We start from the raw sequence: 23,948 nt of genomic DNA, 5'->3' as shown, positions 1-23,948 counted from the left end.
CCCAGGCTCCTGTGACTGTCCTGTGACTGGCCCACCCTGGGCCACTGTGAGAGTGATGCACAGAAGGGACAGAGTGGGAACTGGGCATGGGGCGGTTCTGCAGGTGGCTGTCACCTCTGCATTTCCACCTTTAAAATGCTGCTGCCCTCTCAGTCATCCTGGCCTTCCTTATTCACAGGGACACAGCAGCCAGCCAGTGCAGCGTTGGAGGTGGAGCTGATCGGGGAGAAGGTACACTGGGCGAGGCTCCTGGCCCCAGACAGCACCGCCCTGTGTGGGACCCAGAAATCATATCCCAGCTCAACTTCCCACAGCGTGGGGTGACCTGTGGGCCCGGAGCTCTGTGGAGAGGTCAGGTCGCATATTCCCTGTGCCCAGGGCATGCCTGTGCCTGGCGGGGGGAAAATGCCCCAAACATCCGGCTGCATGGGGGAGCAATGGGGGAGTGAGGCAGCCTGCCAACAAGAAAACAGAGGCCAGTGCTGGCACACACCTGGTATCTCAGCACCTGAGAAGCTGAGGCAGGAAGATCTCCACGAATTCGAGGCCAGCCTGGCTACATCACGAGTTTAAGGCCAGCTTGAGCTGTACAGCAAGACCTTATTTCAAAAAACCAAAATATAAAATGAAACAATAAAGGGCTGGGGATGTAGCTCAGTGGCAAAGACCTGCCTGACAAGCACAAGGTTGTCAGTTCAATCTCTGGTACCAAAACAAGCAAACACGAATCCATCAGCAGCCCCTCTGGCCTCAGCTTCCTCACCTAGAAAATAAAAATTCCCAGCAAAAGAACTGTTGACATCCCACAAACTTCTATGACTACAGAGTAGGATTTTCCAAAGTGTGCTGGTGAATATTAACCTGCAGAATAAGGGTCTAGTGTGCAAGGCGGGGGACAGTTTTGTGACAGATCTCAAGTCACCATTTCTGTTCTCTCTGTAAAAGGTGATCATTCCGTACAGCTACACCTGGAAGGAGGGTTTAATGTCTACCCCTCCAAGGAAGTACCAAGAATCCATTGTGGACATATTTATTTATTACTGTTACTACTATTGTTATTGGGCTTTTTTTTTTTTTTTTTTTTTGAGACAGTCTCACTATATATGCTCAGGCTGGCCTTGAACTCACTGTGCAGCCCAGGCTGGCCTCAAACTTCCAGGGACCTTCCGGCCTCAGCCTCCTAAATGCTGGGATGATAGGCATGTACCACCACACACAGCTGAATCAGTCTATTGAAAATAAAATCAGCTGACGGTTTTTATAAGGATGTGCTACTGCCATCAGATATTATTTTGGTCATTTTTCTGTTGGGAATCTCAAAATGTATCTAACAAAATGTATTTGTGTGCACGCACATACTAAAGTTAGCAGCTGCACAATCTATGTCCATGAAAGGGCTGGCGGGCAGCTTGGTGGTAGGGGCCGGCCTCATGTGTGAGGCCTGAGTTCCGGTCCCAGCAGCATGTAAAAAGAAGGTGGAGCAGATGAGAAGTTGTTCAAGCACAGCTTCAGGCCCAGGATTAGCCCTGTGGCCTGGGCGATACAGAAGGCCACGTGGTGGGACAGGGTTGGAGGGTGGGGCCGGGGCTGCCCAGTGCTGACCCAGCTTTGCAATGTTCTCAGCTCAGGACAAAGGTGCGACACCAAACTGACAATCCAATATGGAACCAGGTCCTGACCTTCCAGATCCAGGTACGGGCAGAAGGGAAGGTCCAGCACCTGTGGGGTGTGGACAGGAGGGGGGCCAGCATGGCACTGCCTTCAGGGAGGTCGACGAAGCCCTGGGTGACTTCCGGAGACCTTTATCCTGTTTATCCAGCGCCAAGCAGTGAGTGGGCCAACATTGGCACAGACTTCCCAGAGAATTTAAACGTGCTCTTTCACCCAATTAAAAAAATTAGTCACTTTCAAGACGTGTTCTGAACTGCTCAGGTGGTGCCTGCCTGGAATGCCAGAACTTTGGGAGGCTGAGGCAGGAGGATGGCAAATTCAAAGCCAGCCGGGGCATTTTAATGAGTTAGTGAAAGACTGTCTCAAAATAAGCAATAAAAGACAAAAAAGGCTTAGGAATGTAGCTCAGTGTGAAGGCCCTGGATTCAACCCCCAGTACCACCAAAAAAAAAAAAGTGTCCTAACTTGTGTTTTGCATTTTTTCATCTGGCACAGTGACCCAGGAGGTACCTGTGACTCTGCAGAGGCAAAGTGGTGGCCCCTGTCATCACTGTATGCAGCACAAAGCTATTGGCTGCTCCTCATGGCTCCCTATTCTGGTCTGTGAAGTCTTCTGTCCTTCCTGGCCCCCTGGCAGCCCCACGGGTGACTTCTCTTGAAGCCTTAATGACCTTGTGACTCCATACCAGGCTTCCAGCTGTGTGGAAATGAGAATAAATGGGTTTTGTTTTGTACCAGGACCTTGCACTCTTCAGGCAGACACTTGTGCCCTGACCAGGGTCTAAGTCGTTTTGAGAGAGAACTGAGCTCTACCAAGTGCAGTTGCAGAGAATTCTGGCCCACAGCAGCCTGGCTCCCAATGTTTAGCGTTTTAAATTCACAGTGCCTGATACAAACCCAGCAATTTCTTTTCTCTTCTGCATCCCCTCCTGCTGTTTTTAGAAGCCTCACCAGTCAGCCCACCGGTGAGGCATCATTGGGAACCATTCCTCAGCATACTTCACCTCCTTGGATGATTGACACACTTTTTCCCCAGTGCTGTCAGTTGACCCCAGAGCCTTTGAACCAAGCTACATTCCTACCCTCCTCTCCCAGACAAGGTCTTACTAAGTCACTAACTTACTGGCTCGGCTTCAATTTGGAATCTTTCTGTCTCAGCCTACAAGAGTGCCAGGACCAGCTTGATTTTATACTCTCAGAGTAGGAAGGAATTTTAGAGGCTGCCAAACCCATCTACCACTCTGGCTGGGCTCCCTGGCAGTGACGAGGACTGGTGGCCCAGGCCTCAGATGCCGTGAGGGTACTATCACCTTAGCAAAGTCTCCAAATACCCCTAGAGCTCGGTTTTCTCCCCACAAATATGGTCCCCAGAACTTGGTCACTTCAATGTGGGCCTGATTGTCACACTCTTGGAAACAACCATCTGTCAGGGGACAGAGCCTCACAGGGGCCTGTGCCAGCGGCCCATCCAGAGTCCCCAGGCAGGAGGGGAACAGCATTCCGGAGTGAAGGCGAGGAGCTGGGGAAGGTTAGGAGGGAAAGATTGCTCAGCCATGAGTTTGAATTCGGAGAGCGAGACCAGGATGTCTGTGGTGCCCTCTTTGCCCTGAGCCTGGGCTGTGGCCCCCGGCTTCTGGCTTCTCGGCAGGGGCTCAGCCAGAAGCCTCGGCCCCACCCCCACCTCCGCCCAGCCACCAGGTGAGCGGACAACAGATGGAGGACCTGGGAGCTTCCTAGTAACTCCAACCCCAGAGACCCTGGGGCCCCACCCAGGTCTCAAACCCAGCACCTCTGCTGTGCACGTGAGGTGGGGGCTCACTTTCACATTAACAGCTAAGAGAGCTGCAAAGTGGGGGCTCAGAGCAGGGCTCAGATCCTGGCTCCACCCTTTACTGTGTGACCATGAGCAGGTCCCTGGGCCTCACCCCTATTTGTACTGAGGGACCCATCACAGCCTCCCCAGGTTAGGGAGTAGTGGATTAGACCTCTGAAGCACCCTCTGCACATGCAGTGTGAGAATTTTAGGAACATAACCTCTTTGTGCCTCAGTTTCCCCAAATGAGGATGAGTGCCTGCTCAGTGGAGGAGTCTGGGCATTTCACTCAATTGCTGTATGGACTGGGGGCAGCAGGAACTCTGCCAAGGCTGAGGCTATTATTATTTACTCTTTGCTGTTTAAAAAGCTAACTGGTGGGTGAGCAGGTGTAGAGAACTGTGAAGGGCCATGGGGACCCTAATCCTGGGTCACTCCACAAGCAGATGAGCCTGGGCCTCTCAGGTTCTGCTGCTTGATTTTTTTTCTTTTCTTTGAGTCAGAGTCTTTCTGTGCAGTGCAATCTGGCCTCGAACTTGCTTATTTCGCTCAGGCTGGCCTCAAGCTATCAATGATCCTCCTGCCTCAGCCTCTTGAGTGCTGGAAAAACAGGTGTGAGCCACTATGCCTAACCTATGCTGTTATAAGGGCAAAAATATAAGGGCTGAGTGTAGCCCAGTTGTAGCACCTGGCATGCCTGAGGCCCTGAGTTCCAACTGAGTATTTTTGGCACTCAATCTGAAGCAGCACTGAGGAGACAAAGGAGGAGGCCTTTAATGAGGGCCTGGGAGAGCTTCACAGGAGTACAGAGGCTCTCAAAGGAGAACAAAGAAGTGGGACTACTTTATCAGTTCTGGCTGGGGGAGGAGTTTGGGAGGTGGCAAAATGTCATTAACTGCCAATTTAAAGGAGCATCTGCCTGTGTAAAGCATGAGACAGATTTCCTGGGGGCTGGAGGTGGAAGCTTGGGCAGTTGTGGAGTCTTGGGATTGGGGAGGGCTTGGTGTATGTACAAGAGGGAGCAGAACGTTTATCTCTGGAATAAGGAGAACGTAGAAGTTACTCTTGGAGAGAGAAGCTGTTTCTCTGGGTCCAGTACCAAGTGGGGAGAATGTAGCTAAAACCCAGGCTAGCAGAACCCATCAGGCTCCATATCCTGCACCAAAATAAGATCAAATACAGGAACAAGTTTCCAAAATGCTAAATGGACACAGCCCCAGGTCTTGTGAGGGTCCCTAAAGAAAAGCCGGGTAAGTGCCAGTTCATCTGTGATGCACTGATAACTGAACCGGGCAGTGGACCCAGGATTGCCCCACCACTCTTAACAGGTCTCAGAGAAGCCACACCTTTAAAGGGGTACATGTCTATAACCCCGCACTGTGGGAAGCTGAGGCAGGAGGATTGCCTGCTGGAGTTTAGGAATCTAGAGAGATCCTGTCTTCAAATTAAAAGAGGGGCTAGGGATATTGCTCAGCACAAAGGCCCTGGGTTCAGTCCCGAGGACCAGAAAACCATGGGCACCTCCTGTCCGCTTGTGCTCACGGCTCTTCCCGGCCCCGCAGCTGCCCTGCCTCTCTAGCTACATCAAGTTGCGAGCCCTGAACTGGTGAGCCACGGACAAGAGGCCAGAGCAATGCAGGGTGGTGCAGACCCCGGAGGCCACCTGGCTCAGCCTGCAGTACTGTCTCCACAGCGCCAGGAACGACTGCCTAGAGGAGATTGGCGCAGCCAGCCTGTCCCTCAGCCACATCTCCTCCACTGGAGAGGAGATTGAAGGCAAGCCCAGGGCCGGACCTCCCGCCGCACCCGCACCCCGGCCCTGCCTGCCCTGTCACGGCTCTCCTTGCAGGACTCTACTCCGGTTTCCTGCCCTGCTTCGGCCCCTGCTTCCTGCCTCTTCACGGGGGTCCTCAGGCCCCGATGAGGATCCAGGAAGAAGCTGCCGTAAGCTTTCCCAGCAGCTCAGGGAACACTGGCGCTAAAATGGGCCTAGGAGCTGGGGGGGGGGGGGGGCGGTGTTGGCCCTGATTTCTGCCCATTGGAGCTGCCTGTATGTGGGACACAAACGGGGGAGGAAGGAACAGCGCAAGGGCCACTGAGACCTATATAAGAGTTCTGCAGGAAGAAAGGAAACACAGGTAAACACAGAGAAGCATGAGGTTATTCAAGACAAGTGAGGACCTGGCATGGCCCTTGGGAGGCAGAGGCTGGAAGATCTCTGAGTTCAAGACCAGCCTGTCTTAACAAAACCAACAAACAACAGGTGATAAATGCCAGAAGCCATGCTAAATTGGGAAAGGAAAAGAGGAGGAGGCCAAGAAGGGCTGCAGGCGCCAAGCCTTGAAGGCCTGTACGAGGTTCTTTCCTTCTCCTCTCCTTCAGCCTTTAACATCTCCCCTCATTCTCTTCTGTGTGTCTCTGTCTGTTGTCCCGCTGGGAACCAGGACCCAAGCAATGCAAGATTTTTTTTTTTTTTCCTTTATGGTACTGGGGATTGAATCCAGAGCCTACTAAACTACATCCTCAATCCATTTTAAATATTTTTATTTTGAAAAAAATTCTTGCTAAATCACTAAATCACCCAGGCTAACTTTGAACGCCCAATCCTCTTGTTTCAGCTTCCGGTGGTGCTGGAATTATGTGCAGGAACCACCACGCCCTAGTTTAAGGAAGCATTCTGATTGGTCTTTTTAGGTCACATGTGCTTTCTTTGGACCAATCCCTGTCACCAAGGAGGCAGGGCACGTCCTGATTGGCCAGGCAGACAGCATATGCTGTAGTTATAATAGTGCTTCCTAAGCCTAAGCATTTGGTGCAAGGTCTCTTAAATTCATTGGTGGGTGGAAGGAGCCACAGGAGTGCTGGCTGCTAAGGGGCAGAAGAGGGGTTGGGTCCAGAGGCTGCCTGGTGCGGAGGTATCTGGGGATCTGGAGTTGTCTCCTGGATTATGGTTGGAGATCTGGACGCTTCCTCTATGCTTAGGCCTCCGGGAAGAAGCATCACTCTGTTCCCTTTTCCCTCCATTGTTCTGTCCCTCCCAGAGTATTCCTGACCCTGTTGGGGATGGCTTATCTTACCGAGGTCGAGTCCTCCTGGAGTTAACCACCCAAATCAAGTCCCATCAAGGCAGTACCATAAAGGATCTCTCCCACGAAGTGGCCAGGATAGAGGTAACCGGGGGAGAAATCACTAACCGGCCCTCCCTGGCCCCAGATGAATAGGTTGGAGAGGAGTGAGTTGGGGTTACCCGGTGCAGGGAAATGAGGATACAGCAGAGGAGAGCTGGAGGAAGGAGACAGATCCCAGAGATACTGTGGAAACAGAACAGGCAGAGTCAGTGACCAGCAGGAAGTGAGCTGACACCCCCCCCCCCTCCAGCTCAGGTCCCTTAGCTGCCCCGGGTTCCTAGCTGGCCAGGGCTGACAGGCACCCAGCTGGGCTCCGTGGAGGAGGAGCAGATTAGGGGCTCATCAGTCTTCACAGTTTGAGCCGGGCCAGGATAGATGGAATGGAAGAAGGGAGCTGAGCCTAACAGGGCACTGTAGTCTACAAGGCCCTCGGAGGAGGAGGGAGGAGAGGAGTGGTCAGTAATCTTGAACCCTAACGGGAGCCAAGGGGCTTCTGAGAGAACAGGTCATCTCTTCCTCACCTCCCTACTGCAGTACAGTCTTGTCCATCCTTGGCTGTACCTGGGGTTGTGTGCTGTCTTTCTAGAAACACCAGAACCGCCTAAAGTATGGGCTGTGTGTCATCTTCCTGTCCTGTACCATGATGCCCAACTTTAAAGACCTCATCCAGTTCGAGGTCAGCATTGGCCACTACGGAAACAAGATGGACCTGAATTACAAGCCTCTGGTGTCTGCCACCCAGTACAGCCCTGTGATATACGATGGTGACTGTCAAATTCAAGTCCTTCCCATGATGCTCCATAACTTTCCTGACCCCATTTCTCCCGCTCCCTCAAACCACCTCCCCTCCATCTATCCAGTTACCATCCACCCTCCATCTGTCTCTTCATTTATATATCCATCCATTCAGCCATTCAACTCCAAGCACCCACCATCTCAAACGCCCAACCACCTACCTACTCATTCATCCAATATAGACTTGTTAGGCACTAACATGAGCACTGTGGGGTAGCAAAGTCCCGGGGCCAGCAGCATCGCCTGCATGCTTGTTAGAAATGCATATTCTGGTTGTGTGTGGTAACAAGCAGCTCTAATGCCAGCTATTCAGGAGGCTGAGGCACAAGGATTGCAATTTCGAGGACAGCCTGGGCAATTTAGTGAGACCCTGTCTTAATAATAAAAAAATTGTTTAAAGGACCAGGGGAATAGCTCAGTGGTAGAGTGCTTGCTTAACATGTCTGAGGCCCTGAGTTCAATCCCTAGTACCACAAAAAGTAGCTGGGCATGGTGGTACATGCCTGTAATCCCAGAACTCAGGAGGCTGAGGCAGGAGGATTGCCATGAATTTGAGGTCACCCTGGGCTGCGTAGTGAGTGTAAGGCCACCCCGAACTACATAGCAAGACCTGTCTCCAAATTAAAAAAAAAAAAGAAACACAGACTCTTGATTTCACTCCACAAGTATGGATTCAGGTAACCTGGAGATTTTAACAGAGTGTGATTTGGGTGCATGCTAAAATTTGAGAACCCCTGTAATGGAACAATACTTTCTCCCTCCCATCTTTGTCAGCCTCACCTGTCACTCACTGGGAGCCTTTCCGTGCACCTCACTCCTCAGCCTGTTTTCTAAACCAAAGCTTTGCTGAGACATAATTCCACACCATACCGTGTGCCTGTCTGAAGCACGTGATCCTGTGGATTTCAGCACATTCACAGCATCGCGCAACCATTGCCGCAGTCATTTTTAGAAAGTTTTTTTCAACCCAAAAAGAAACCCCAGGCCCACTCGTGCTTGCTCTTCACTCCTCTCTCACCTCCAAACACTACTCCACTTCCTGTCTCTAGTCTGTGCATTCCGCATGCATACAATATGTGATCGTGTGTGCCTGGTCTTTTTCATTTAGTTTAGCGTTCTTATATTTTTTGTATTATGATAAATGTGTACAAAAATATATAAATATATTGATAGTTTTAAAAAGAATGAGTTCCCATGAACTCACCACATAGCTTAAAAAATAGAAAGTTGTCAGTGTCATAAAGTTTTAAAAAGAATGAGTTCCCATGAACTCACCACATAGCTTAGAAAATAGAAAGTTGTCAGTGTCATAAAGTGTCCCTGTCTGGCTTTGCCCCTGCAAACTGTGGTCCTGTCTCCTGTGTTTTATCAGCCTTTGCTTCATTTTAATCTTGACCCCCTGTGTACAGGCCTGTAAAAAGCATACCATCATTTTTTATGCAAGTGGACTCTCAATCCTATTCATTTGCAAACATAGATCTTTTGTTCAACGTTACATTTTCATCCAGGTTCATCTTCACTGTGTATATATGTTACCATATGATTACACCACAAATTATGTGGCTCAGTAGACAGGGAGGTTGTGTCTCTTTTTGGTAGTATAATAATCTTGTTACAGTCTTGTACATGTCTCCTGGTCATAAGTGCAAGGCTTTCTCTAAATTATATACCTGGGAATGGAGGAGAATCGCTAGACAAAAGTGATTATTCCAAATTACACTCTCATCAGAATGGTATGAGAATTCCTTCAACGCTGCGCTCTCACCAGGATTTCTTGCCCAGCCTTTTAATTTCTGCCAATCTAGTGAATGTGAAACAGTATCTCACTGGGCCTGAATTGCTCTTGCCTGATTATAAATGAGGGTTAAGCCTCTTCATACAGATACAGGCATTTATTTATCTATAAAAAATAAAAAATCTGTTCCTCTCTTTTATCCATTATTCCATTTGGCTTTATTTTTCTGTTGATTTGTATATTAAATCTCTTGCTAGGGCTGTGTACCCATGATCCCACCACCGGATGTAAAATATGGAAAATCGGATGTTCTTACAGCTTTCTGTGGCAAAGAGACTGTTTCCTGAGGGTGTCTTTTTATGCCGAATTGCCCGCGTTCTTTTATATTTTGGATACAGGTCCTTTGTTCGAGATATTTTGCTCATGTTTTTCGGTCTATGGCATGGCTTTTTAGTTTCTAAACAGTATCTTTTAAAGGTCATGCATTTCTAATTTTGGTGAAGTTCAACTTGTTGACTTTTTCTTTTATGGCTAATACATGATGTAGTCTAAGAAATAATTCCATTACATCACACATGCCCCAAATCATGAAGCCATTGTTTATTCTGCAAGCTTTATAGTTTTAACCCTATGTTTAGGCTTCTATCTAATTTGACTGATTTCTTATGTATGGTGTGAAGGAGGGGCTGAGGTTCTTTTTCTCTACATATATATCCAGTTCAGAATTATTTGCTGAAAAAGTGTGTTCCCACACTGAGTTAGTTTTGCTGAGTTCACCTTTGCTGAAAATTAGATAACAGAATGCTTATTCTGTTCCATTAATTTATTCCTCTATCCTATGCCAATTCACTCAATATTTTCTTCTTGTGTATAATATACAATGGAATTATACCAGTAAAACTGCATGTATCCCTAATATTACCTTTATTATACATTGCATTTTTTTCTTTTTTTGGGTGGGGGAAGTACTAGGAATAGAACCCAGGGCCTTATACATGCTAGCAAATACTACACCACTGAGGTACACTTTGGTGCTTTTATTTAAAAAAGTTTTTTCAGATAAGGTCTCACTGAGTCATCCAGGCTGACCTTGAGCCTGGGCTCCTGCTCAGCCTCCCAATAGGTGGCTTTCAGGCCTGTGCCAGCGTCCTCAGCATTTTACAAGTTATTATTAATATTATTATTAGATACCTGGGATTGAACTCACAACCTCATGCTTACCAACAAGTTTTGTTTAGGAAATTTTTGTACCTATGTTGATGAGTGAAATCTTTTTTTATTTGGTGGTACAACCTACGTATCATAAAAGGTATGTACCATAAATATATTAAATTTATGTGGCATAAAATTCACTTGTTTTAGCTTTGCACAATAACATATGCCTGTAATCCCTGTACTCTGGGGCAGGACTGCAAGTTTAAGACCAGCCTGGACAATATAGTCACTTTGTAAGACCCTGTCTCAAAATTTTAAAAATAGCCGGGTGTGGTGATACATGCCAGTAACCTCAGCACTCGGGTGGCTAAGGCAAGAGGATTGCCATGAGTTTGAGACCAGCCTGAACTACTCGGTGAGTTCAGTGCCCTCCTGAACCTTGTCTCAAACCTTGAGACCTTGTCTCAAAAAGACCAGAAAAAAAAAAAAAAAAAAAAAAAAAAGGAAAAAAAAAAACCTAGAAAGGACTTGGAATGTGGCTTAATGTGACGATTCAATCCCCAATACCACACATCAAAAAAAAAATTATTTTAAAAATCAAGTAAAAAACCAAAAAATTGTTTTTAGTAAGATTTGGACAATCACACCTCCCCCCCAGTTTTAGAACATCTCCATCACCCCAAGAAACCCTCAGTGCTGTTTGGTGGGGTTCCCTAAGCCCACAAGCCGCTCACCTGCTGCTGTGTGTTTATTTTCTGACTACTTCGCATAAACAAAACCATACAGTGCATGGTCTCTGCACTGGCTTCTTGCACACTACACCAGGTTTTGTGGTCTATTTATGGCGAGGCACGCACGCTACTTCGTTCCATTTTATTATCAAGTAGCTGGGCTGGGGACAGCTCAGAGGCAGAGCTGTTTACCTAGGGTGCCCAGGGCCCCGGGTTTACTCCCTAGCTCTGCAAAGCAAGCAAGAGGAAAGTGTGTTCCATCTCATAAAGGCAGCGATCTCCAGGGACGGATGTTGTTTCTGCTTCTTGGCTGTTAAGAATAACGCTACTGTGAACTTTCAGGTGCAAGTCCTGGTGTGGATATACTCTTGGGTTTCTTTGTGTCTTTTTGAGACAGGGTCTCACTATGCAGTTCAGGCTGAATTTGAGCTCGCTTTGTAGTCCAGGCTGCCTCAAACTCACAATGATCCTCCTGCCTCAGCCTCTGGTGTGCTGGGATTACAGGCGTGAGCCACCACTCCTAGCTTATACTCTATTTATCTTGGGTGAAATATTCAAATGTGGATTGGTTTTGTAAGGCACTGCTGAACTTTTCTAAAGTGGTTGCACCATTTTATATTTCCCCAGCTGTTTAAGATGATTTCAGTTTCTTATGTCCACATCAGTGTTTAATCTTCTCTCTCTTTCCTACTGCATTTATGACAGTGGGCATGTAATGGTGTCTCATTGTGGTTTTAATTTCTGTTTCCTACATCTAATGATACTGAGCATCTTTCCATGTGATTAACCATCAGCCTTCTTTGATGTGTCTGTTGAAATCTATGTTTTAATTGGTTTATCTTATTGAGTTGTAATAGTTGGTTATATAGTCTGCATACAAGTCTTTCATCAGATATTTGATTTTCTAATAGCCTGTGGTTTGTCTATTTTCTAATGGTAGTGTTTTTTTGTTGATGTCTTTTTGTTTTGGGGGTTTATTTATTTTTATCTATTTATTTTTTGGACCAGGAATGAACTCAACACTGCAGGCTTACAAGGCTGGTGTTGGAGCTAAATCCCTGGCCCTGTTTGTTTATTTTTAGAACTGCTGATCCTCCTGCCTCAGCCTCCCAAGTGCTAGACAGGCATGTGCCACCATGCCTAGCCAGAATCATGTCTTTTTTAATTACTGATTTTTAAAATTTAATTTTTTTTGGTTCTGGGAATTGAACTTAGGACATTGAGCTTACCAGACAGGCGCTTTGCCACTGAACTAAATCCCCAGCCCCCAGCCCCCAGATGCTATATATATATATTCCCCCCGCCCCTTTTCTTTGTACCGGGGATCCGGAGCTAAATCCCCGGTGAAGTTCCCTTACTTTTGTTTTCTTGGCACTGGGGATCAAACTTAAAACCTCATGCTTGCCAGGCAGGCTTTTATGCTGCTGAGCTAAACCCCAGGCCCCCAGATGCTATATTTTTAATTTAAATCAAATCCAGTTTACTTTTTTCTTTTATGGAGTCGTATCTAAGAACTCTTTGCCTAACCCAAGGTCATGAAAATTTTCTCCTTTCTTGTAAAAGTTTTATAGGTTTAATTGTTACAGTGAGCTCTGTGATTCATTTTGAATTAAGTAGTATGTGGCTATTGTTGTTCAGGCAGCATTTGTGGGAAAGAAAAACCCCACCAGCAGACTGCCTGTATTTCCCCATGGGAGTGGTCTTAAATTATAGGTTAAAGCATTGACTCTGCTCCAGTGATGGGTTCCATTTATGGGTTTAATGGTTCTCCTTCGTTTTCCTCTGTGTCTGCTGTTTTCTCTCAGATCCTTTTTTGACTCTTTCTGCTGTCTTTGGGTGACTTTCCTTCTTCCTGTCTTCCTTTCTGTGCCCTCTTAGGGTGTCAGCGAGGGCTGGTTCTTGGGCTCCTCGCCTTCTCTGTTCTCTTCCGAGCTGCTGGTTTGCTTTGTCCCCCTCCTGGGTGGTGAGTGCCGGGTTCTTGTTTCCGCCTTTCCCTCAGGGTTTTCGCTGGCCCTGTCTGTGACCCCTGCTTCCTGCTGTCACCTGTCATCGCAGTTCTCTTCCTGGTGCCTCTGCAGCCGGCAGCCCACAGGGCTCCTGCAGCAGCCCGGGTTGCTTTTGGCAGCCAGGATGTGTAGTCGGAGTCTGCACATGACATGGTCTCTATCTGCTGGAATCAGGCTTATTTTCCTTCTCCGTGTTGCTTTTGTAAGCCAGCCAAGGGCAGAAAAGGAAAACTGCATCTTGGCCTGAGCTCCTGCAGAGAGCGGCTGTCTTGGGTCTCTGCTTATTTACCCTCCTGAGGATTCCCTTGGAGCCAGAGTCCATATCTGGTGCCTTCTAACAGCTTTGGGCAATTCTGATTTTTCATTTTGTAAGTTACTTCTTCTTTTCTTTTGTGCCCTGCACCCGCAGCCCTTTTCTAATTTTGCAACAGCTAAGTTGCTAAGTCACCTAAAGTGGGCTTGAACTTGCAATCCTCCTGCCTCAGCCTCCAGAGCGCTGGGATGACAGATGTTCACTGCCACACCCAGCTGCCCTCTGTATTTTAAAATCTCTCTCCATGTTCGTCTTGTTGTCTCTTTCGGCCATATTCTGGGTAATCCTAGACCTCAGCATTGTCAAGGTCGCAATGATCCTTTGACTTGGAATGGCCCAGCAGTCACCATCCCCTTGCCCCCTTGGCCTGTCCCTTGGTACGTGCTGTGTTGTTAGTACTGATGGTCCCTTTCACCTTTCCAATTGTTTACTTCTTAACTCAGCATTTAGTCCGAGGACAACACATCCGTGGAAATGTACCCAAGCCACAGCGTCCCCTAATAATCCCAAAGCAGACTCATCCCTTCAGATCTCGAAGGGCCAAGGGACTGTCTGCTCTGCTCCCGCCCCAGCCTGGCAGTCGCTCTCTTCTCTCCTTTTCACCATTTCTGTTTCAGTCTCACGTGAACGAAACCATGCCATGTGGGTCCTCGGGCCTCTGGCTTCTCCGCCCATCGGTTCATTTGGGAAAAGCTCACAAATCTACTTGGCATCAGGTCAGGCAGAGCTGCAGCAGGTGCTCGCCGCTGCACAGCACAGTGTCCTGAGAATGCAGGTGGGCGGGGCCTCACACATCCCAGCTCCATGCATCTGGCTGACGGAGGCCAATGTTACTCAAAAACAATTGCATCAGAGCCAGATGTTTGTGGTGACATCTGTCATCCCAGCACTCTGGGAGGCTGAAGCAGGAGGATGGCAAGTTTGTGCCTAGCCTGAGAAATTGAGCAACTTAGCAAGAGTATCTCAACCTAAAAATGGACTGGGGGTTTTCCTCAGTGCAGAAGCCCTGGTTTCAATCCCTGGTGCCGCCTTCAATGCCGCTTGCATCTGTTCATTCCAGCCATTTTACATAGCATTTACTTGATCCTAGGCAATATAAGTCAGCTGGAAGTGGTTCAAAGGATGCAGGAGAATATAAATAGGTTATAGGCAAATGTGCTGCCATTTTCTATCAGGACCTTGGGCATCTGGGGGCTTTGGTACCCGTGAGACATGCTGGAACCAACACCATGGAGAAACAGGCCAGGTGTGCACCATGGTTTATTGCTTGTCTGCAGCAGGCTTTCGGGGCCATTCCCACTTTGGTCGTTCTGGTCAGAGCTGGGGAGCACGTTCAGGGTCACTTGCTGAGGCTTCATATGGCCTCCTCTCGGGTAGATGCCTAGGCGTGGGCTCACTGGGGCAGGAGAGATGTATTTGGCTTCTAACCAGCTCCTTTTTCTGAGTTTCTTGGGACTTTGAGGTCAGCTGAAGTTTCGTTCTCCAATCAGGCACCAGGTTAAACTTCTTTGTATGACAGCCTATGGCCTTCGCAGGCAGCCTGAATCTCATCCTCAGGCCAGGGGCAGTTTCTCCCAGCCCAGCCTGCAGGCCTGGCCCTTTCCGTGGGATGTTACTTCCCCAGCTCCTTCCTGGCCCTGAGGGTGCTGTGCTACGTGCACAACGGGGTGGCTGAAGTGAGAGAAATGGGTTCTCTCACAGGTCTGGAGCAGACAAGCTGGAAATCCAAGGTCAGTGTTGACCCCTGCTGAGGGTTGCCTCGGCAACCTGGTGTGCTGGGATTATGACCACATACCAGGACACCTGGCTTTGTGTCACTGATTTTATCACTCTTACTCCCCACCTGGACCTCTGTGTTGGTAGGTCCTCGGGGGCTGCTGCCCTGAACCAAACCCATTCCTCTGGCTCCTGGACCACCTCAGTCTGAAGACAGGCCCCTGCCTTGGTGTCTCCCCTGAGGTTCCGAACTTGGCCTGGAGCCGGGTGCCTGTGTGATGACCTCTGGGCCATCACAAGCCTGGGTTCTCCCACCTGGAGGCCGGAGACTGTGCAGAGAAAGCCAGGGTTGCCAGAGGACACAGGTCAGGCCCCAGCCAGCATCTAGAAGGGGGCCCACTAGTGTAGTCAACACAATGTGTCCTTGAGCAAAAGTCGCCCATAGGAGGTCCCTCACAGGGACATGACTGGGTTTGATGGTGCACACTTGTAATCCAGGCACTCTGGGAAGCTGAGGCAGGAGAATCACAAATTTGACCCCAACCTGGTCAGTTAGGTGATTTAGCAAGACTTGTCTGAAGAAAAAAAAAAGAGAGAAGGTGGGGCACATTGAGGGAGACCCCTGAGACCCTTCCAACACCTGCACCCCACCCCACCTTGTGTCTCATGTCCCAGGCAACATCTACTACTACATCCCCTGGTACAACACCAAGCCAGTGGTGGCTGTGACATCCAATTGGGAGGACGTCAGCCTCCGAATGCGTTGCCTCAACCTGCTCCAGTTCGCCAGGGACCGCCTGGTGAGTGCACAGAGCCTGGAAACCTCGGCCCTAGGCACTCTTAGCACCGTGAATCCACGCCAGAGCAGCACAGGGCGCTGGGGGAGGCGCTGGGCACCGAGGTGCAAAGATGGCCGGGCAAAGCACTCCCTGGTTGCCAGGGAAGTGGGGTCTGCCCAGTTACTGTTCCCGGGCACTGCTTCCCAGGCCCACCCATCCCAGGTCCTCCTTCCTGCCCATTTCTTCTGCTGGGTAGCAGGAAGTGGGGGTCTGGGAGCCTGACTAGCACATGTGACAGCCTTGGACTGCTAGGCCCAGTGCCTGGCAAGGTCCTGAGTCCTGAATGAAATCGCCCTCAGCCCTGCCCTGTGCCATGTGACCTCTGTGTTGAGCCTGGCACTCTCCTTTCTCTCCTGCCAGAAAGCCAACTTGGACACCCTGAGGTCCATGCGTAACCCGAGGGACCCTGCCCTGCTCCCACAGTGGGAAAAGCTGCTGCAGGAGCTGATGGAGGACTGCAGGTAGCTGGCACTGTGGGCCAGGGGCTGGGCCTTGCGAGCCCCGCCCCCCAACCCCATGCTGTCCCGCTAGAGTCTAGCTCTGCAAACATGGCCTGGTCGCCCCTTCTGGCACTGACTCCACACCTCAGCCACATTTCGTTACCCCCAAAGATCTGCGTGGCTCCATGCCTGTCAGGCCCACACTGAGGGTCTCCACAGCTCTCCTCACTGTTTCTGCCACCCCGCAGGGCCCCACAGGGAAGCTGCCTGTCCTACAGGCTACCAGAAAGCCTCTCAGCCCCTATCCCAGGTTGGGTGATTCCTGTCTTGGCTGTGTCCCCTCCATGGCTGGTCCTAGGTACAGGACGGACACTTGATGGGCAGAGCTCCCAGGCCAGGCCAGCTATGTGCCGGGCAGGGTCTCAGCCTGTGATAGGACCAGAGGCAGAGACATGGGGGACAGGAGAGAGGCCTAGCCCGGCTGCCTGCCATTCTTGTGCTGCCCACAGGCGCCCTCTGCCCTGCATGACAGATCAGCCCAGAGCCACTGACCTGGACAGGAAGAGGTGGGAGCTCCGCAGCCTCCTCCTGCAGGAGCTGGCCCAGAAGGCCAAGGAAGCCAAGCCCAGGGACATGGTGCCCACCGTGGAGGGCTGGCTACGCCGTCTCAATGCTGTGCTCCCCGAGGTGGGTGCTGGCCAGGGGGCGGAGTAGGGCTGGGAGCTGTTGTGCAGGTCCTGATGGCTCCCTGTCCCCAGCCCCAGAGGAGCCTCCCGGATGTGATGATCTGGCTTATAGCCAAGGAGCAGCGCGTGGCCTTCGCCCGGGTGCCCGCACACACCGTCCTCTTCTCCCCGGCGGGGCCCCTACACTCTGGCAGGTTCTGTGGGAAGATCCAGACCCTCCTGCTGCAGGTGGGGAGCAGGGGGAACCCTGCCCCTTCCCGAGGATGGGGCAGCTTCTCACTACCTGGCCTATGACCCCAGAGAAAGACAAAGGCCTGTCCTCATCAGCTGCAGGCTGGTGCCACATCCATGTCCTCCACCATGGTCCCCTAATCCTCCACCTCCATTACCCTCACGGCCACCACTTGGTCTTGTACCTGCTGGACCACGATTGGGTGATCTCCAGAATATATAATGCCATAGATTTGGATCTTCCCTGGTATCCCTCTGCCTCCTGGAGAAGGTGCCACCTCCCTCTCAGCCCCTGGACTTCCTTGGCCCCAAACATACTGCCCTAGCTCTTCCCGCCACCCAGTTCAGCCCCTCTCTCTTGCCCATGACATTCCTTCCTGTCCTGCTGAGATTGCATCTGCTCTGCTGCTCATGGGCTCAATAACTCCTAACCGTGTCCAGGCCTCAGTCTGCTCCTCTGTAGAAAGGGGATGGTGATACTCATCCCCGCCACTCTGTGGTGTGTTGAAGGTCACAGCACTTAGCGCATGTTAGTGAGCACGCTGCAGATCACGCCTCGCCCCCCTGCCCCCAGCCCGCTTGCGCGAGGTGAGCATGAAGCTTAGGGTGCGCATCACTGCTCTCAAGCGCAGGCAGAAGGGACAGGTGTGACCCACTGAGGGAGCTCGGGGCCCCTGCCTCACCCACATTCCCGTGCCCTGCGGGGTGGATCTGTCTCTGATTCAGTACCCAGAGGGGGAAGGACAGCAGAACGCGTCCCCAGCCCATCTCCGGGTCTGCATGTGGCTGGGCGACGTCACTGACAGCAGGGACCTGCAGCTGCTCCGCCACGGCGACCTGGTAGTGTACGCGGAGACGGTGAGCAGCTAGGGGTTGGGGGGCTGGGTCCCACGAGGGACAGTGACTCCACAGGGAAGAGCTGGGCGGTCCCTGATGACCCAGGTAATTATGGGGAGCTCAGCTCTAGATTTGATGGCTCTGATGGCTCAGGGAAGGAAGATTAGAGTGTCCAGCTCCTGAACTCACCAAATGGAGACATCACCTAGTTTTATGCTGTGTATGTGGCCAGCTTCATGCCCCTGCCGATTCTGGTGACTGTGGGCGGAACACAGGGTTTGGCCTGGGGTGGTGGCATCTGTGCTGAACACGTGTGGGCTTTTTCCTTAAACAGTGTGGTGGAACAGCTGCTTCCATCGCATTTGCATTGGTACGTAAGCTCTTGGGGAGGATCTGAAGTGGACATCAGGTGGCCACAGCTTGTATGCAAATACCAGGCCCTGAAAGGACCAAAAAGACAATAGCAGTCGAGGATCTAATATTCCAGGGGGTCCTGGGATCTCTTCCTGAGGACACCAAGGGACAACCATGCGTCTAAACTCAAGGATGAGGAGCTGGAGAGCGATTTAGGGTATGGTGCAGGAATATCGCTAGAGGCCCTCTGTTCCTGCAGGTCCCATTAAAGGCACCAGCTCTAACCTGTGTCCACCCTACTCTACTACCAAGCAGCATGGGGCAGGGTTGAGGCCTGAGCCCTCAGTCTCCTTACCCATGCAATGGAGTGTAGCCATATCTAAGGTTGCGGTCTCAGTGAGGCCCAGCATCCACAGAAGACACTGACGGAGCCTCTTCCTCCTCCAGTATGAGAATCAGGCCAAGTACAAAGACCAGTGGGGACAGCAGGGCCTCTACCAGTGCCCCAACTTCTCAGACGTCATGGGGCACAAGGCCCTCCCCAAGTCGGAGTTCAAGGCGCCCCCAGGGTGGCACTGGCAGGACAGCTGGAGAGTGGAGCCCCAGAGGAGGTAGGCCAGGGTTGCAGGCCCGAGCCTGGATACCCCTGGTCGCATCCCAGTGGGGTGAACTTCCTGTCACCTCCGAGGGCCAGTGAGTGGCAGCCCAAGATGAGCCCAAAGCCACAGAGCCTGGTCCCTGGGCCTGGATGCAGAAGACATGGCCCTGCCCACAGCCCTGGGATGGGGGTGCCACGGAGGGAAGCATGAGGCCAGCAGAGGGAGATGTGGGAGCTTCCCATCCCCAGATTCCTCCTGGACATAGACATCAACAAGAGCCAGGTTCTGGAGGAGGTGTATGAGAACCAGGACCGTGACAGCACAGGCACCTGGGTGCCCTCCGCTACTCCAAACACCGACGTGGTGAGCAGGACTGAAACCACCTCCAGGGAGGGGGCCAGGCAAGGCTACCAGGCAGGGGCCGGGGGGCAGGAGTAGAGGAAAGAGCCAGGCCTGAGCCCAGCTTTTCATGCACAATGGGGCCCTGGGTGAGTTGTCAGCCTCTGGCACTTTCCCCCTCACCAGGACCCTGGACCCCAAGCTGGCAGGCAGAGGTGCTGTCCGGAAGACATCAGGACCAAGGGAGGGAGACAGCTGTCCCTCTCAGGCCCCTGCCAGGGACTGGGGCCCCAGCACCAGGCACTAGACTGCTCTGCAGGTGGGGAGGTTCTGTCCTTTGTATTCCTTGCAGTAGCCCTAGGTGGTTGCTGGCCAATGTACTGGGCCAGGACAGTGCAAGTCTCGAGTGCAGCTCCCTGTTTCAACAGGGAGGGAGCAGGTGACAGTCCAGCAAGGCCCCTCATGACAGGGGGACAGCAGACAGCAGCCAGCACTGTGTCTGGGGGAAGAGAGGTCACCGTGACAGCTGTGTGTGGGCCAGTTCCTCCCTCTTCCTCCTTGCCCCCATGTCCCTGCAGAATGGACATTCAGTACCAGCTCGGGACACGGTGACATGCCCCAAGGGCTGGCATTTTAAGAAGAACTGGGCTGTGGAACTCAATCATGCAGTGGACAGTGAGGGTCAGTGCTACGATCAGGGTCAAGAGGCAGGTGGGAGGGCCTGGGACTCTAAATTAGGCAAGCCACAGGGCTGTTCTGAGCAGTTCGGGGTACCTGGTTCTTCCACCAGCCTTGAGCAGCGAAATCACCCGGAGTGTTTATTTATTTGAATCTCACTATGTAGTTTAAGTTGGCCTTGAACTCATGGTGATCCTCCTGCCTCAGCCTCCTTAATGATGGGATTATAGGCACATGCCACCATGCCTAGTGCTCCTGGGTGGAATGAGCCTGGATTTCTGAGGGTCCCTGGCCACTAGGATTCAGGAACTCCACTTGTCCCCCCAACACAGGCCCTAGCTAGAGTGGAGACAGTGCGTGTCCTCACTGCCTCCTGACCCAGAGCACCGCTGGACAGATATCGGTCACCCACGGTGTGATGGGTTGGAGACCTCCAGCCCCAGGCTGAAGACAGGGTCTCAGCTGTGTGGCTGTGAGGGAGTCCCTTCCCTGTCTGTAACACAGGCTGTCAGGCCCAGGGCAGGCAGGTGGCAGTGTGACCACACCTCCCTGGGTAGAAGGAAAGGCACTGACCGTCTCGGGCCCCTCTCAGGCCAGTCCAAGCCCCCAGCTCCAGCCACTGAAGGACTCGCAGGCCCTGGTGTCGCCCACAGGCTGGGAGTACGGCGTGGGGATCCCACCATCAGGACTGCCCCGGGTGTGGACCTCTGTGGAGAAGAACTACCACTCCTCTCGCCGGCGACGCTGGGTGCGCATGCGCTTCCGGAACCACAATGACGACGAGCTGAGCCTTGAAGAGCAGACCGTGTCCTTCCTGCAGATGGTGAGGCCCCTCCTCGGCAGGGCCTGGCCAGGTCACAGGTGCGGCCCTCTTGGGTGGTGTCAGGAGCGCAGCCTGCCTTCCTCTGCAGCAGGGGCTGGCTGATGCGGGAGAGGAGGGCTGGGAGTATGGCAGCCTGGGCTCCAGGTTCCACCTGGACCCGCAGCCCCAGAGCCGCTTCCGCCGCCGCTGCTGGCACCGCAGGCTGGCGCTCAACATCGACACGGGCGTGGCGCCTATATTCCTCCTGGAGGGCTCCTTGGTAAGGTCCTGTGGGCTGAGCCACACCTACTTGCAGGAGCAGGGACCAACCCCAGTGGGCCACCGGCAGCTGGGGGCTGGGAGGACAGTGGCACCCAAAGGGGAGGCACGTGGCTTAAGGAGACCCAGGAAGCACTGGTGCTTCAGGGCAGGCTGTCCTTGCACAGGCTATGGACCTGAAACAAAAACGGAAGAAGGATGAGAGCAAGGCTCGGGCCTGGACTCAGGCCCAGGGGGACCAGCGGCTCCCCACCATGCCCTTCATCTACTACACCCTCCACAGTGAGTGCTGGACTGGGGGCTCTGGGACCAGCTGAGGGTGGGGGCCAGGGGACCTGCAGGGCCCCTTGGGGCAGGTGACAGACACTGCTCCTTCCCTCCCAGAGCCCCACTGCTACCAGCTCTTCTGCTACATCTACCAGGCCCGGAATCTGATATCCAAGCAGATCGTTGCGTTCCAGGGTAGGCATGTCCCTTGTCATTCAGCTCTTGTCCCCAGGCCAAACAAAGTCACCTAGCAGAATAATACATACCAGAAGAGCCAGGGTGTCATGCTGGAGAGACATGTCTCTTGTAGGACAGAAGGGGGACAGAGATGAGCCCATCGAGTGGGAGGAGCCTTGTGAGGAAGGCCGACTGCGGGGCTCAGGAGCAGGAGCCCTGCACTGTGTGTCTGAGCCAGGGCAGTGGGTGGCAGGGACCTGGAGGCAGCTGCCAGGCACTGTGTCCTCTGGGGGTCCAGCCCACCTTGCAGGGCCACTTGCTGCAGCAGCCACGTGGAACCTTATCCCCAGTGCACCACAGTGAAGCCTGGGCCTCCACCTCGGGGGCATGGAGCACACAGGAAAGGAGCCCGATGCCCTGGCCTCCGGGTGGACACCCAGGTCAGCCGGCTCGCGCTCAGGCTGCCCACCCTGCAGGGCCCTTTGTGCGCGTGGTCTTCCTCAACTACAGCCAGTGCACCCAGCACCGGCCTAGCTCTTCGGCGCCCACGTGGGCCCAGACGCTCATCTTCCAGCACCTCCTGCTGCACGAGAGCCCCCAAGACACCCAGAAGAGCCCCCCACTTGTGGTGTTGGAGCTGTGGCAGCGCGATGCGCAGGTCCAGTGGGATGGACAGAGTGGGAGGCAAGAGGGGCTGTGTTTTAGAGGAAAGCATCCAGGGGAGAGGGCCGGCCATGCACAGAGCACCGTGCAAACTTTGACATTGAGATCCCATCCTTATGGGGAGCCCAGGACAAGAGCCGGACCCCTCCATTCTGGCCGATGCATTTTGTGACTGTCTCCTCCCCTCCAGGGAAAGGAGAGCTTGTGGGGACGGAGCATGTGGCCCCCAGTGGTCTGGCTGGACCTGCGGGATTGGATGCTGCCGCCTCTACGGTGGCATCCGCTTGTGAAAGAGCTGGGGGAGGAGGAGTGTGAGATCTTCGCATCCTGTGAGCTGATCCTCGAGACAGAGGTACTGGGAGCCACAGTGTCCACAGCCAGTGGAGCCACCCGTACCCCACATCCCACAAAAGGGCTGGGGCTTCCTTGGCCAGCCCTGTAAGGATCTGCTTGGGTTGGGGGTGGGCCTCATGTACCTACACCCCTTTTGTGCTCCAGAAGCTGAAAGAGAAGCACCTGCCTCTCTTAAGCATTCCCTGGAAAGACGGGGCCTACACGCTGCCCAAGAGCATCCAGCCCACAATGAGGAAGACGGCCATTGAGGTGAGGGTCAGGAGGGGTCGTCCAGGCAGCATGGAGCCCGCCAGCTCTCTGCTGGGCCTTCCTAAGCATCTGTTTAAAGCTTGCATCCTGAGAAGATGCTTTGGGGACGGGGAGGGTGAGGGAATGGAGGGCACAGGCTCTGCAGCCACATCATGAATCACTTTCCCGCAAGCCCGTGCTGTGGGTGGCAGCCAAGGGGCAGTAACATTCATGCCCACCTCAGTTCCACCACCAGGCAACAGAGACGCTTTTCAGGGTAGGAAATGGGGCAGGGTATGGTGGCCCACGCCTGCAATTCCAGCCTTTGGGAGGCTGAGGTAGCTTACAAGGATGGCTGCAAATTTCCAGACCGGCCTGGGCTACATAGTGAGACCCTGTCTCAAAATAAAATGGAGGCTCTGAGATAGCATACTCCATGCATGGTGACCAGGGACTAAGAGCCACAGTTAAGGCTCAGCCCTGCCAGACACCAAATACCAGGATGTGATTTTGGAGAGCAGCATGGAGGTCCCCATGCTGGAATCTGTACCCTGCCACAAAGTTACTAATCAGCAAAAGATGGTTCGGTCTCCCAGGGACAGGAGGCCTCTTCAAGCCCAGGCAACCCAGCTGGTCCCCTTGGTAGGCCAGAGGTGGCCCACAGGAAGAGGCCATGGTCATTTCCCAAGGTGCCCAGTGTCCGTTGAGACATCGCAGAGTGCTGGGCCACTGACTGACCGTGGGGTCCTCCAGGACACAGGGCAACCATGAACTGGGTGACATGGGGACCCCTGAGAAGTCAGGAAACCCCTGCTTCTGTGAGTGGGTACAGGGAATTCATGGGTAAGGCTGGTGACATAAAAGACCCAGCCACCTTGTCTCAGGGAAGGACCTTGGTGTCCAGGCCTTGATGACGAGAATGTCCCTTCTGTCCTGGCAGGTCCTGGCCTGGGGCCTCCGCAACCTGAAGCGGGCACGTTACCCCCAGCTGCTGGTGGAGTGCGGGGGCGAGTCCCTACAAACGGAGCCCATCGAGGACTTCCTGGCCAACCCCAACTTCCCCGAGTCCGCACTGCTGCTTACAGTGGTAAGAGGCCCGGGACGGGGCTGGA

The 23,948-nt window shown here is 52.6% G+C and overlaps 1 protein-coding gene across 1 annotated transcript in view; it reads left to right on the top strand.

The window, feature by feature from the left end:
* The window catches only part of Fer1l5 (fer-1 like family member 5), a 45,220-nt gene that overhangs the window by 15,065 nt on the left and 6,207 nt on the right, over positions 1-23,948 (top strand). The window contains exons 14-36 of the mRNA XM_063230343.1: positions 179-231; positions 1,624-1,692; positions 5,047-5,090; positions 5,178-5,260; positions 5,334-5,428; positions 6,526-6,654; positions 7,199-7,376; positions 15,739-15,863; positions 16,263-16,363; positions 16,852-17,029; positions 17,101-17,256; positions 17,986-18,117; positions 18,898-19,061; positions 19,298-19,412; positions 19,967-20,069; positions 20,720-20,889; positions 20,978-21,287; positions 21,319-21,429; positions 21,532-21,609; positions 22,068-22,249; positions 22,445-22,606; positions 22,753-22,857; positions 23,777-23,923. Coding sequence (XP_063086413.1) covers positions 179-231; positions 1,624-1,692; positions 5,047-5,090; positions 5,178-5,260; positions 5,334-5,428; positions 6,526-6,654; positions 7,199-7,376; positions 15,739-15,863; positions 16,263-16,363; positions 16,852-17,029; positions 17,101-17,256; positions 17,986-18,117; positions 18,898-19,061; positions 19,298-19,412; positions 19,967-20,069; positions 20,720-20,889; positions 20,978-21,287; positions 21,319-21,429; positions 21,532-21,609; positions 22,068-22,249; positions 22,445-22,606; positions 22,753-22,857; positions 23,777-23,923 — 2,990 coding nt within the window. The remainder of the gene's footprint in view (positions 1-178; positions 232-1,623; positions 1,693-5,046; positions 5,091-5,177; positions 5,261-5,333; positions 5,429-6,525; positions 6,655-7,198; positions 7,377-15,738; positions 15,864-16,262; positions 16,364-16,851; positions 17,030-17,100; positions 17,257-17,985; positions 18,118-18,897; positions 19,062-19,297; positions 19,413-19,966; positions 20,070-20,719; positions 20,890-20,977; positions 21,288-21,318; positions 21,430-21,531; positions 21,610-22,067; positions 22,250-22,444; positions 22,607-22,752; positions 22,858-23,776; positions 23,924-23,948) is intronic.

The sequence above is a fragment of the Cavia porcellus genome, unplaced genomic scaffold (genome assembly GCF_034190915.1).
Source record: "Cavia porcellus strain 051 isolate PalLab524CR breed Dunkin Hartley unplaced genomic scaffold, mCavPor4.1 scaffold_18, whole genome shotgun sequence".
NCBI classification, from domain to species: Eukaryota; Metazoa; Chordata; class Mammalia; order Rodentia; family Caviidae; genus Cavia; species Cavia porcellus.
Note: the sequence above shows the minus strand (reverse complement) of the source record. Positions and strands in the feature narration are given on the sequence as shown.